Source organism: Panthera tigris, chromosome X (genome assembly GCF_018350195.1).
Source record: "Panthera tigris isolate Pti1 chromosome X, P.tigris_Pti1_mat1.1, whole genome shotgun sequence".
NCBI classification, from domain to species: domain Eukaryota; kingdom Metazoa; phylum Chordata; class Mammalia; order Carnivora; family Felidae; genus Panthera; species Panthera tigris.
In genome coordinates, this window is record NC_056677.1 from 62,463,304 (window position 1) to 62,477,693 (window position 14,390).

Here is a 14,390-nt window from a genome sequence, read left to right on the forward strand (position 1 = left end):
AAAACAAGACCCATCTATTTGCTGTCTACAAGAGACTCATTTTAGATCTGAGGACACCTTTAGATTGAGAGTGAGGGGATGGAGAACTATTTATCATGCTACTGGAAGTCAAAAGAAAGCTGGAGTAGCCATACTTATATCAGACAAACTAGACTTTAAATTAAAGGCTGTAACAAGAGATGAAGAAGGGCATTATATAATAATTACAGGGTCTATCCATCAGGAAGAGCTAACAATTATAAATGTCTATGCGCCGAATACCGGAGCCCCCAAATATATAAAACAATTACTCATAAACATAAGCAACCTTATTGATAAGAATGTGGTCATTGCAGGGGACTTTAACACTCCACTTACAGAAATGGATAGATCATATAGACACACGGTCCATAAAGAAACAAGAGCCCTGAATGATACATTGGATCAGATGGACTTGACAGATATATTTAGAACTCTGCATCCCAAAGCAACAGAATATACTTTCTTCTCAAGTGCACATGGAACATTCTCCAAGATAGATCATATACTGGGTCACAAAACAGCCCTTCAGAAGTATACAAGAACTGAAATTATACCATGCATACACTCAGACCACAATGCTATGAAGCTTGAAATCAACCACAGGAAAAAGTCTGGAAAACCTCCAAAAGCATGGAGGTTAAAGCACACCCTACTAAAGAATGAGTGGGTCAACCAGGCAATTAGAGAAGAAATTAAAAACTATATGGCAACAAACAAAAATGAAAAGACAACAATCCAAACGCTTTGGGACGCAGCGAAGGCAGTCCTGAGAGGAAAATACATCGCAATCCAGGCCTATCTCAAGAAACAAGAAAAATCCCACATACAAAATCTAACAGCACACCTAAAGGAAACAGAATCAGAACAGCAAAGGCAGCCTAAACCCAGCAGAAGAAGAGAAATAATAAAGATCAGAGCACAAATAAACAATATAGAATCTAAAAAAACTGTAGAGCAGATCAACGAAACCAAGAGTTGGTTTTTTGAAAAAATAAACAAAATTGACAAACCTCTAGTCAGGCTTCTCAAAAAGAAAAGGGAGATGACCCAAATAGATAAAATCATGAATGAAAATGGAATGATTACAACCAATCCCTCAGAGATACAAACAATTAGCAGGGAATACTATGAAAAATTATATGCCAACAAATTGGACAACCTGGAAAAAATGGACAAATTCCTAAACACCCACGCTCTTCCAAAACTCAATCAGGAGGAAATAGAAAGCTTGAACAGACCCATAACCAGCAAAGAAATTGAATCGGTTATCAAAAATCTCCCAACAAATAAGAGTCCAGGACCAGATGGCTTCCCAGGGGAGTTCTACCAGACGTTTAAAGCAGAGATAATACCTATCCTTCTCAAGCTATTCCAAGAAATAGAAAGGGAAGGAAAACTTCCAGACTCATTCTATGAAGCCAGTACTACTTTGATTCCTAAACCAGACAGAGACCCAGTAAAAAAAGAGAACTACAGGCCAATATCCCTGATGAATGGATGCAAAAATTCTCAATAAGATACTAGCAAATCGAATTCAACGGCATATAAAAAGAATTATTCACCATGATCAAGTGGGATTCATTCCTGGGATGCAGGGCTGGTTCAACATTCGCAAATCAATCAACGTGATACATCACATTAACAAAAAAAAAAGAGAAGAACCATATGATCCTGTCAATCGATACAGAAAAGGCCTTTGACAAAATCCAGCACCCTTTCTTAATAAAAACCCTTGAGAAAGTCGGGATAGAAGGAACATACTTAAACATCATCAAAGCCATTTATGAAAAGCCCACAGCTAACATCATCCTCAATGGGGAAAAACTGAGAGCTTTTTCCCTGAGATCAGGAACACGACAGGGATGCCCACTCTCACCACTGTTGTTTAACATAGTGTTGGAAGTGCTAGCATCAGCAATCAGACAACAAAAGGAAATCAAAGGCATCCAAATTGGCAAAGATGAAGTCAAGCTTTCGCTTTTTGCAGATGACATGATATTATACATGGAAAACCCGATAGACTCCACCAAAAGTCTGCTAGAACTGATACATGAATTCAGCAAAGTTGCAGGATACAAAATCAATGTACAGAAATCAGTTGCATTCTTATACACTAACAATGAAGCAACAGAAAGACAAATAAAGAAACTGATCCCATTCACAATTGCACCAAGAAGCATAAAATACCTAGGAATAAATCTAACCAAAGATGTAAAAGATCTGTATGCTGAAAACTATAGAAAGCTTATGAAGGACATTGAAGAAGATCTAAAGAAATGGAAAGACATTCCCTGCTCATGGATTGGAAGAATAAATATTGTCAAAATGTCAATACTACCCAAAGCTATCCACACATTCAATGCAATCCCGATCAAAATTGCACCAGCATTCTTCTCGAAACTAGAACAAGCAATCCTAAAATTCATATGGAACCACAAAAGGCCCCGAATAGCCAAAGTAATTTTGAAGAAGAAGACCCAAGCAGGAGGCATCACAATCCCAGACTTTAGCCTCTACTACAAAGCTGTCATCAACAAGACAACATGGTATTGGCACAAAAACAGACACATAGACCAATGGAATAGAGTAGAAGCCCCAGAACTAGACCCACAAAAGTATGGCCAACTCATCTTTGACAAAGCAGGAAAGAATATCCAATGGAAAAAAGACAGTCTCTTTAACAAATGGTGCTGGGAGAACTGGACAGCAACATGCAGAAGGTTGAAACTAGACCACTTTCTCACACCATTCACAAAAATAAACTCAAAATGGATAAAGGACCTGAATGTGAGACAGGAAACCATCAAAACCCTAGAGGAGAAAGCAGGAAAAGACCTCTCTGACCTCAGCCACAGCAATCTCTTACTCGACACATCCCCAAAGGCAAGGGAATTAAAAGCAAAAATGAACTATTGGGATCTCGTGAAGATAAAAAGCTTCTGCACAACAAAGGAAACAACCAACAAAACTAAAAGGCAACCAACGGAATGGGAAAAGATATTTGCAAATGACATATCGGACAAAGGGCTAGTATCCAAATTCTATAAAGAGCTCACCAAACTGCACACCTGAAAAACAAATAACCCAGTAAAGAAATGGGCAGAAAACATGAATAGACACTTCTCTAAAGAAGACATCCGGATGGGCAACAGGCACATGAAAAGATGCTCAACGTCGCTCCTTATCAGGGAAATACAAATCAAAACCACACTCAGATATCACCTCACGCCAGTCAGAGTGGCCAAAATGAACAAATCAGGAGACTATAGATGCTGGAGAGGATGTGGAGAAACGGGAACCCTCTTGCACTGTTGGTGGGAATGCAAATTGGTGCAGCCACTCTGGAAAGCAGTGTGGAGGTTCCTCAGAAAATTAAAAATAGACCTACCCTATGACCCAGCAATAGCACTGCTAGGAATTTACCCAAGGGATACAGGAGTACTGATGCATAGGGGCACTTGTACCCCAATGTTTATAGCAGCACTCTCAACAATAGCCAAATTGTAGAAAGAGCCTAAATGTCCATCAACTGATGAATGGATAAAGAAATTGTGGTTTATATACACAATGGAGTACTACATGGCAATGAGAAAGAATGAAATATGGCCCTTTGTAGCAACGTGGATCGAACTGGAGAGTGTGAAATAAGCCATACAGAGAAAGACAAATACCATATAGTTTCACTCTTACGTGGATTCTGGGAAACTTAACAGAAACCCATGGAGGAGGGGAAAGAAAAAAAAAAAAGAGGTTAGAGTGGGAGAGAGCCAAAGCATAAGAGACTCTTAAAAACTGAGAACAAACTGAGGGTTGATGGGGGGTGGGATGGAGGGGAGGGTGGGGGATGGGTATTGAGGAGGGCACCTTTTGGGATGAGCACTGGGTGTTGTATGGAAACCAATTTGACAATAAATTTCATATATTGAAAAAAAAAGAAAAGAAAAGAAACATTATAAACCAATTAAAAGTACATGGAACATGTTAATATACATTGAAATTATATGAAATAAACAGGAGAGGAAAATACAGCATATATCACATATAGTGACCGCAGTTATGTGAAACACCTGTATATATACTGATAGGGATCAGAAGAAAATAATAATATAGAATATTAATGTCTATTTACCTAATGACTATTGTTTAAATTTTTAAAATACAATTTAAGTAACATCACAAAAAGAGATAACAACACTTATAAGTACCGAAAAGTGAGATGCAAGAAGAGGTGTATATTACCATCCATGAGTATTTTTGCCAAAAAAAGAACTGAATCTAAAACTGATCAGACCTCTACATCCAACAGTTTATAGAGCATATGGGAGCCAGTGAAAATACACCACAGAAATGCAACAAGAAAAGCTCAGAATATAGGAAATTCTACATGAATAATCTAGCTTTTTCAACAAATGTACTCCAAGAAAGAAAAAAAAAATGGAAAGAGAAAAAGGAAATTTTTCAGATTTAAAATAGATTTACAAGGTATAACATTTAAATGCAATATAACATGTAGTAAGGCATTCTTAAGATCCTGATACATACCAACAATTTTTAAAAAACACTAATATGTTTGTGAGGGAAATGAAGAAATGTGGAATGTTAACTAGGTATTTGATGATACTATGGAAAGTCAAATTTTAAGCACAAAAAGGATACCATAATAATGTCTAAACGGTACTTATCTTTTGACAATATACTCTGAAGTATATATAGACAGAATGATATGATTTCTGAGACTTCTCCAAAATAACATGAAGATAAGAGAATAGATGAAACAAGACTGGCCTTGTGTTGTAACTGCTGAAGTTGGTAACTGTTGTTGGTACATGAAGATTTATAATACTATTCCCTTTGCCTGTATATCTGCTTGAAAACTTATAATCAAAAAAGGTTTTTTTAAAAATTTAAAATACTTTATGAATTTGAGCAATAATCTTTAAACATTTTTCTACTTCATATAAAACACAGTCACTTTGGTGATCATTCAAGAATTTCAAATCTTTCCATGTACCTAATTATATTAATATGGCCTAATGAAGATCTTAATTTGCATAAAATACTAATAGGGAAAAGCAACCATAACTAAAAATCTGTAGTGATTACAACATTCTGTTCTTAAAATACAGAGATATATATGTATATATATACATACATGAAAAAATACAGAGATATATATGTATATATATACATACATGAGTCATATTTTTTGAAATCATAAATAAAAACTGGCTTACCTCTCTCAATTTTTCTCGTTCACGTTCCCTCTCAGCAATACGTTTTCGCCTCTCTTCCTCTTCCTTAAGAGCATTTTGTGTTTCAGTTCTTAGCTTATCATCTTTAAGAATCTTTCGAATTTTCTTTCTGCCTTTTCCAGGAGACTTGGAATCATCATTTTCATCTTCTTCTTCTTCCTCTTCCTCTTCCTCTTCATCTTTATCTTCTTCAGAATTACTCTATGGAATTTAAACGATGAGAGGTAAATACCACAAAATTGTCTAATTTATCCATTTCACATTCCAATAATTAATTTAACAAGAAAAAGTAAAACAAAACATACTGAAGAGGTTTAAAATTATACTTTGCAAAAAGGAAGAGCATTAATTGAAAACAACCCAGAAAAGGAGGTAAAGGACTGGAACAGATATTTCTCCCAAGATACAGAAATATCCAATAATCCTGTGAAAAGATGTTCAGTATTACTTGTGATTAGGGAAATTTAAATCAAAACCACAGGGGTGTCTGGGTGGCTCAGTTTGTTAAGCATTAGACTTCATCTCAGGTCTGGATCTCATAGCTTGTGAGTTTGAGCCCCGTGCTGGGCTCTGTGCTGACATGACAGCTCAGAGCCTGGAGTCTGCTTCAGATTCTGTCTCCGTCTCTCTATGCCCCTCCCCTGCTCTCTCTCGCTCTCTTTCCCTCTCAAAGTAAACATTAAACCATTTTTTAATAAATAAATAAATAAAAACAACAAATAAGATACTATCTTGCACCCATTAGGATGACTATTTTTAAAATAAAAAATAAGAAGTGTTGGTGAAGATGTAGAAAAATTGGAAGCCTAGTACACTGGGTAAACAGTGTGATGGTGCCTCAAAAAGTTAAATATAGAATTACCACATGAGCCAGCAATTCCATACCTCAGATTATAACCAAAATTAAAAGCATGTACTCAAATATTTCTATACCCACATTTATGACATTATTCAAAATACCCAAAGATGGAAACAACCCAAATGTTCATCAACAAATGAATGGATAAACAAAACGTGATATGTACATAAAGAGAATATTATTTAGCCTTAAAAAGAAAGGAATTCTGATACATGCTACAACATGGACATGCCTTGAAAACATTGTCAGTGAAATAAGCCAGACACAAAAAGACAAATATTGTATGATTTCACTTATATGAAGTATATAAATTGGACAAATTGACAAACACAGAAACTGGAAGAAGTTACCAGGGGCTAATTACAGAGTTATCAATTGTGAATGTAATTAAGACCACTGAAATGTACACTCAGAAATGGTTAAAAGTTTCATTTAAAAACAAATGAACCCCCCCCCCATCTGGGAGCCTAGTGTTGACAGAATGAAACATATTACAGAGAACTTGTACTTACATAATCCTGATTACATGAAAGAAATTTCAATTGGCTAACATCATTGCTAGAAGAAGTTTACTCACACATGAGTCATTATTCAGGATAAAATGTTTTATGTCTTCAGAAAACAGAACACTTCTCATCAACTCTATAGCTCCAAGAATGTAAAATAACTAAGAACAACTTAAAATTTCCATCAGATTTAGTTAAGGAACAAAAAAAAATTGATAATATATCACATTACTGCTATTTATTATTATATTACTACAAATATTATTAATATTACTGCACATTTATATCAATAAGTCAATCTTTCCACAAAAGTATTAAAATATAAATAAACCAGTAAAATTAAATTAATGAATGGAATGCAAAGAGGTAGTAACATATTTACTATAGTCTATGGTGCCAGTTATGATTCAAGCACAGAATAAATGTCATTTACCTTGTTTTCACTGGATGAGTCTTCTTGAACCTTAATGCGTCGCCTTTTCTTTTTCTGTTTATAACTCCGCTGATTTTCTTCCAACTCTGCTTTCTTTGCAGACCTAAAGAACATTTAAAATGAAAAATAAAATATTTCAGGACTTTCCTTAATTATATACTATTTTACTTTTTAATTTTTTTGAGAGAGAGAGAGTGTGCTTGAGTTGGAAAGGAGCAGAGGGAAAGGCAGATCATCTTAAGCAGACTACGCGCCCAGTGCAGACCCCAACCCAGGGCTCAATCTCACAACCACGAGATCATGACCTGAGCCAAAATCAAGAGTCGGACATTTAACTGATTGAGCCACCCAGGCACCCCTAATTAGATACTATTTTAGAACTGATTTCCCTTTGTGTACATTCCTAAAAAAGACAACAAAAACAAAAAGCAAAAACTCTTCACTAGGTTCAAAAAGGATAACCCTTACTTCGAATCCAATAATTAACATTTTAAGTTATTCAGAGGAGAGGTTTGGCATGAGTCATAAGATGGATGATGCCTTTAGAAATATAAATAGCCAACATACAAACAAAAAATATTCATCATCTCTTAGAAAAAAAGGCAGATTATAAAAGCTAGATGCTGGTTTCTTAAAATGAGCTTACAAACAAAGAAAATAGTAACAACTTTTGGCAAAAAAAAGTACTTTGGGCTTAGAAATTGGTGTATAAAGTTACATATTTTAAGACAGTACATTCCTGGCATAAATAACAGACACACATATCAATGAAAGAAAAATGTGAGTCCAGATAAAACATCACATTTGTGATGAACTGATTTTCCACAAGGTGTCAAGACAATGCAACAGGTAAAACAACATCTTTTAGATAAATGGTACTGAGACTAGTAGTTATCTACATGCAAAGGAATAAAGTTGGACCCCTATCTTACATCATATATAAAAATTAACTCAAAATGGATCAAAATCCCCTTAAAACAGACAGACATATAGATAGATAATGTTCTGGCTAACAGACTGCTCACTAATTTATTGTTGAAAAAGTGAGAAAATGGCTATAGACAGGGACCCTAGGCTTACCTTGTCCCTCAAAGACAGGTAAATAACTGTCAAATCATTCTGAATACCTAAGAAATTGACCTGAGAACTGATAAAACAAACGCCACAAGTAAAAAGAGAGAAGAGGCCACACTGAAGAAAGTAGGCAGTTCTGAGGTGTGGTTTGGGGGAGAGACCAACCGTGTGTGCTGCAGAAACACTGGATTGCAAAGAGATACACACAAAAAAACACATCCCCCAAAGCCACTGGTGGGAAAATGAGAGGAGCTGATTTTCATGAGTTTTTGCAACCAGTGGAATCAAAGACTGGAGTATTAAAGGTTGGTGGGCTTGGCTAGAATAGAGACTGGAGTGCACTGTCCTACTCCTGGACAGAAGGCAGGCAAGCAACCCTGTTGCTGTTTGTTCCACAAACAGTGCAATCTGTGCATGGAGAGACACTGTTCCCTCTTCTTAGAATGCATTTGTGAGAGGTACATTGCTTTATAAGGCAAAAAGACCAAGTGGGCACCATTCCCTCAAGAAAGTTTTGAGTTTAAAGTAGCAGGATTGGCTGTGATAGAGATGAAAGGGCACTGCACTGCTCCAGGCAGGCAAGCAACCCGGGAAAAGACAGTGTGAAAACAGAGATCTGAAAAACACCTACTATGCACGAGTGGAAATTATTCGCTCTTCTAGAAGGGCTTCCCTCAGATGAGCCAGCATGGACTCCAACTGGCTGGTGCCATTTCCCTCCCCACCCTCAGTATAAACCAACTTCAGGAAACAACATGGCGCCAACATTGGCTGCTTAACCTGCTTACACCAAGTCCTTATCCCCTTGTGCTCTGCTGGTACTGCTTTTCTCAGACAAGTGTCTGAGACCAAAAGACCAGTAAACACCGATTCATGCACCACATCTACTGACCACAGAGCTCTGCAAAGCTTTAGTTCTAGTGGAAATACTATCAGGTCTCTCTTAGATAGCAGACAACAGTACACCTACTTAAAACTCACCACATTCTGGCCAAGGTCCCAACACTACCCATTGCAGGGAAGGAGAACCTCTGCAGATGAATAAACTGAGGAATAAAGCAAAAACACTTCCTGAAGTTCCGAGTCCTAGACATTATATGACCTCTTTTTCATGAAGCCATTACTCAGGAACAGGAAACCTAACAGGCTTTTCTAACACAGAGAAAAAGATAAAGACATAAAGAAAATGTCTACACAGAGTAATTTATCCCAAAAGAAAGAACAAGAAAAGGTCAAAGCCAGAGATCTAATCAAAACAGATATAATATGCCTAATGCAGAATTTAAAGCAACAATCATAGGTTACTGGCTGGACTTCAGAAAAACATGGAAGACATCACAAACACATTTACCATAGAAATAAAAGAGCTAAAAACAATCATTCAAAAATTAAAACAGAAATAACTGAGATTTGAAACAGACTGGATGTAATGACCACAAGCATGGAAGAAGTAGACAAATGAACAAATGATATAGAAGATAGAATTATGGGGGTCGCCTGGGTGACTCAGTTGGTTGAGTGTCTGACTCTTAATTTCAGCTCAGTTCATGATCCCAGAGTCATGGGATTGAGCCTCATGTCAGGCTCTTCACTGGGTGTGGAGCCTGCTTAAGATTCTCTCTACCTCTGCCCCTATCCCCTACTCGCATGCTCTCTCTAAAAAAAAAAAAAAAAAAAAAAGAGGAAGAAGAAGATAAAATTACAGAAAATAATGAATCTGAACAAAAGAGAGAAAGAAGAATGATACATCATGGCATCAGGCATAGGGAACTCAGTGATACCATCAAATGTAATAATATTTGTATCATGAGAGCCCCACAAAAAGATTAAAGAGAGTTAAAGGTGTATTTGAGAAAATAATAGCTGAAAACTTTCATCATCTGGGGAAGGAAACAGACATACAAATCCAAGAGGTACAGAGAACTCCCATCAAAATCAACAAAAGCAGAACACCAAGACATATCATAATTAAATTCGCAAAATATAGTAATAAAGAAAAAAATCATAAAAGCAGCAAGACAAAAGAAGTCCCTAACTTACAAGGGAAGATGCATAAGGGTAGTAGCAAATCCCTTCATAGAAACGTGGCAAGCCAGAAAGGAGTGGCATGATATATTCAAAGCTGAATGGGAAAAATCTGCCGACAAGACTACTCCATCCAGCAAGGCCATCATTCAGAGTCAAATGAGAGATAAAGAACGTCCCAGACAAATAAAAACTAAATGAGTTCATGACACCTAAAGCAACCCTGCAAGAAATATTAAAAGGGACTCTTCAAGTGGGAAAGGAAGACCAAAAGAGACAAAGACAAGAAAGGAACAGAGAAAATATCCAAAAACAATGACAAAACAAGTAATAAAACAGCACTAAATTCATATCTATCAATAATCACGCTGAATATAAAAGGACTAAATACTCCAATCAAAAGACATAAGGTACCAAAATGGATAAAAACACAAGACCGATCTATAACCTGCCTACAAGAAACTCATGATAGACCTATGGACACCTGCACATTGAAAGTTAGGGGATAGGTAAATATTTATCTTGTAAATGGACGTCAAAAGCAAGCCAGAGTCACTATATCAGACAAACTAGATTTTAAACAAAAGACTTTAACAAGAGATGAAGAAGGTTATTATACCATAATAAAGGGGTCTCTCCAAAAAGATCTAACAATTGTAAATATTTATGCCCCCAACATGAAAGCACCCAAATATATAAAACAGTAACAGACATAAAGGAACTTATTGATAATAATACAATAATAGTAGGGGACTTAAATACTCCACTTAACAATGATGGACAGAACACCTAAGCAGAAAATGAACAAGGAAACAATGGCTTTGAATGACACACTAGACCAGATGGATTTAACAAATGCATGCAGAACATTTTATTCTAAATCAACACAATACACCTCCTTTTTGAGAGCACATGGGACATACTCCAGAAAAGATCACATACTAGGTCACAAATAAGGCCCCAAGAAGTACAAAAAGATTGAGATCATACCATGCAACTTTTCTAACCGCAACACCATAGAACTTGAAGTAAACCACAAGAAAACATTTGGAAAGACTACAAATACAAAGAGGTTAAACAACATCCTTCTGAAGAATGACTAAGTCAAGTAGAAAATTAAAGAAAATTAAAAAATACATGGAAACAAATGAAAATGAATGCAGGACAATCCAAAACCTTTGGGATACAGTAAAACCAGTCATAAGAGGGGAAGTGTATATCAAGACAAGCCTACTGCAAGAAGCAAGGAGTTCTCAAAGACAAAACCTAACCTTACATGGAAAGGAGCTAGAAAAAGAACAAGAAACATAGCCAAAAGGCAGCAGCAGAAGAGAAATAATAAAAATTACACGAAAAATAAATGACACAGAATCAAAATCAATAGTAGAAGAACAAACAAATCAATGAAACCAGGAGCAGGTACTTTGAAAAAAATTAATAAAACTGATAAACTCCTAGCCAGACATATAAAAAAAAAAAAAGACCCAAATAAATAAAATCACAAATGAGACAGGAGAGATAACCACAAATACCACAGAAATACAAACTATAAGAGAATATTATGAAAAACTTTATGCAAACAAATTGGGAAATATGGAAGAAATGGATAAATTCCGAGAAAACATACAAACTAAAAAATTGAAACTGGAAGAAAAAGAAAATTTCGACAGACTGATAACCAGCAATGAAATTGAAATTGGTAGTCAAAAACCTCCCAACATGGGCGCTTGGGGGACTCAGTTGGTTGAGCGTCCACCTTCAGATCAGGTCATGATCTCACAGTTTGTGAGTTCCAGTCCCACGTCTGGATCTGTGCTGACAGCTCAGAGCCTGGAGCTGCTTCGATTCTGTGTCTCCTTCTGTCTCAGGTCCTCCCCCACTCACAGTCTGTCTCTCTCTCTTTCTCTCAAAAATAAACAAACATTAAAAAAATTAAAAAAAAACAAAAAACCTCCCAACAAAATAAACTCCAGAGCCAGATGGCTTCCTAGGGGAATTCTACCAAACGTTAAAAGAAGAGTTAAGGGGCCTGGGTGGTTCAATCAGTTAAGTGTCAGACTTTCGCTTAGGTCAAGATCTCACAGTTTATGAGTTCAAGCCCTGCATCAGGCTTCTGCTGTCAGCACAGAGCCTGCTTTGGATCCTCTGTCTCCCTTTCTCTGCCCCTCCCCTGCTTTCTCTCAATCTCAAAAATAAATAAACATTTATTAGAATAGTTAATACCTATTCTTCTCAAACTAATACAAAATAGAAATGGAAGGAAAACTTCCAAATTCATTCTATAAGGCCAACATTACCCTAATTCCAAACTAGATAAAAGACTCCACTAAAAAAGACAACTGCAGGCAAATGTCCCTGATAAAGACGGCTGCAAAAGTTCTCAACACAAAAGTAGTAAAAAAAATCCAACAGTACATTAAAAAACATCATTCAACACAATCAAATGGGATTTATTCCTGTGCTGCAAGGGTGGTTCAATATTCATAAATCAATCAACATGATTCGCCACATTTATAAAGGAAAGGATAAGAATCATATAATCCTCTCAATGGATGCTGAGTAAGTACTTGATGAAGCACAGCACTGAATCTTAATAAAAAACCTCAACAAAGTAGATATATATGGAACATACCTCAACATCATAAAGGCCATATATGAAAAACCCAAAGCTAATAAAATCAATAGTAAAAAACTGGTAACTTTTCCTGTACAGTCAAGAACAAGAAAGGGATGTCCAGTCTCTCCACACTGTTATTTAACATACTAGTGGAAGTCCTAGCCTTAGCAATAAGCTAACAAACAAAAATAAAAGGCTTCCAATATCAGCAAGGAAGAAGTCAAACATTAACTGCTTACAGATGCCATGATATGCTATATAGAAAACATAAAAGACTCCACCAAAAAATTGTTACAAATGATAACAAATTCAGTAAAGTTGCAGAATACAAAACCAATATGCAAAACTCTCTTTCATTTCTATACCCCAATAATGAAGAAGCAGAAAAAGAAATAAAGGAGTCAATCCCACTTCCAACTGAACCAAAAACCATAAGATACCCAGGAATAAACCTAACCACAGGAGTGAAGTATCTGTACTCTGAAAATGATAAAACACTTATGAAAGAAATTGAAGAAGACACAAAGAAATGGAAAAACATTCCATGCTCGTGGGTTGAAAGAACAAATATTGTTAAAATGTCTACACTACACACAAAGCTATCTACATATTTATGCAATCCTTATAAAAATATCAACAGTATTTTTCATAGAATTAGACTAAACAATCCTAAAATTTGTATGGAACCACAAAAGACCTCAAAGAGCCAAAACAATCTTTAAAAAGAAAAGCAGGGGCAGGGGAGGAGCCAAGATGTCAGAAAAGCATGGAAGTTTTTTGTGTGTCTCACGTCCATGAAGTATAGCCAGACCAACACACCTAGAAAAATGACTGGAGGATTAACACAACGATCTGCATAACCTAAACCACAGATTTAAAGAAAAAAAGAAAAAATTCATTTTTGTTTCAGTTTTTATTAAAAATATTTTTCTTTAATTTTTATTATTATATATTTTACTTCTGTGTAAACTTTCTTAAATTCTATTTTACTTCCATAATTTATTTTAGTCTGCTTGAGTATATTCACCATTTCAAATTTTTAAACAATTTCCTTTTTTTTCTTTTTATCGCTTTTTCATTTCTTTTTCTTGAATGCAGAAAAACTTCACTTTTACTTTCAATTTCTATTACAAATATTTTCATTTAATTTTTTTACTACAGTTTTTGCTTTTATGTAAATTTTTTCAAATTCTATTTCACTTCCATCACATTTTTTAGTCTACTACAGTGTATTCACTTTTTCAAATTTTGAAACGATTTCCTTTTTTTTTCTTTTTTCTTTTTCATTTCTTTTCTTTTTCTTGAATACAGAAAGAGAAAAAATCATTTTTACTGTTAACTGTTATTAAAAATATTAAAAATATTTTCTTTTAATTTTTTCTACTATATTCTTTACTTTTGTGTATTATTTTTTCCAATTCTGTTTTACTCCCATCACCTCATTTTACTCTGAGTATATTCATTTTTTAAAACTCTCAAACAATTACTTTTTTCTTCTTCCCCCCCTTTTAATCTCTAATCTGTCAAACCACTTTTGATACCGAGACCAAAACACACCTAGGATCTAGCATCATGTAGTCAATTGTGTGTGTGTGTGTGTGTG

General features: G+C 35.5%; 1 protein-coding gene across 3 annotated transcripts in view; it reads right to left on the bottom strand.

The window, feature by feature from the left end:
- Positions 1–14,390, bottom strand: part of ATRX (ATRX chromatin remodeler) — a 311,883-nt gene that overhangs the window by 148,449 nt on the left and 149,044 nt on the right. For all 3 annotated transcript variants that reach the window (XM_042974749.1, XM_042974750.1, XM_042974748.1), the window contains 2 exons: positions 7,072–7,174; positions 5,256–5,474 (listed from right to left, as the gene is read on the bottom strand). In XM_042974749.1, the coding sequence (XP_042830683.1) occupies positions 5,256–5,474; positions 7,072–7,174 (322 nt within the window). The remainder of the gene's footprint in view (positions 1–5,255; positions 5,475–7,071; positions 7,175–14,390) is intronic.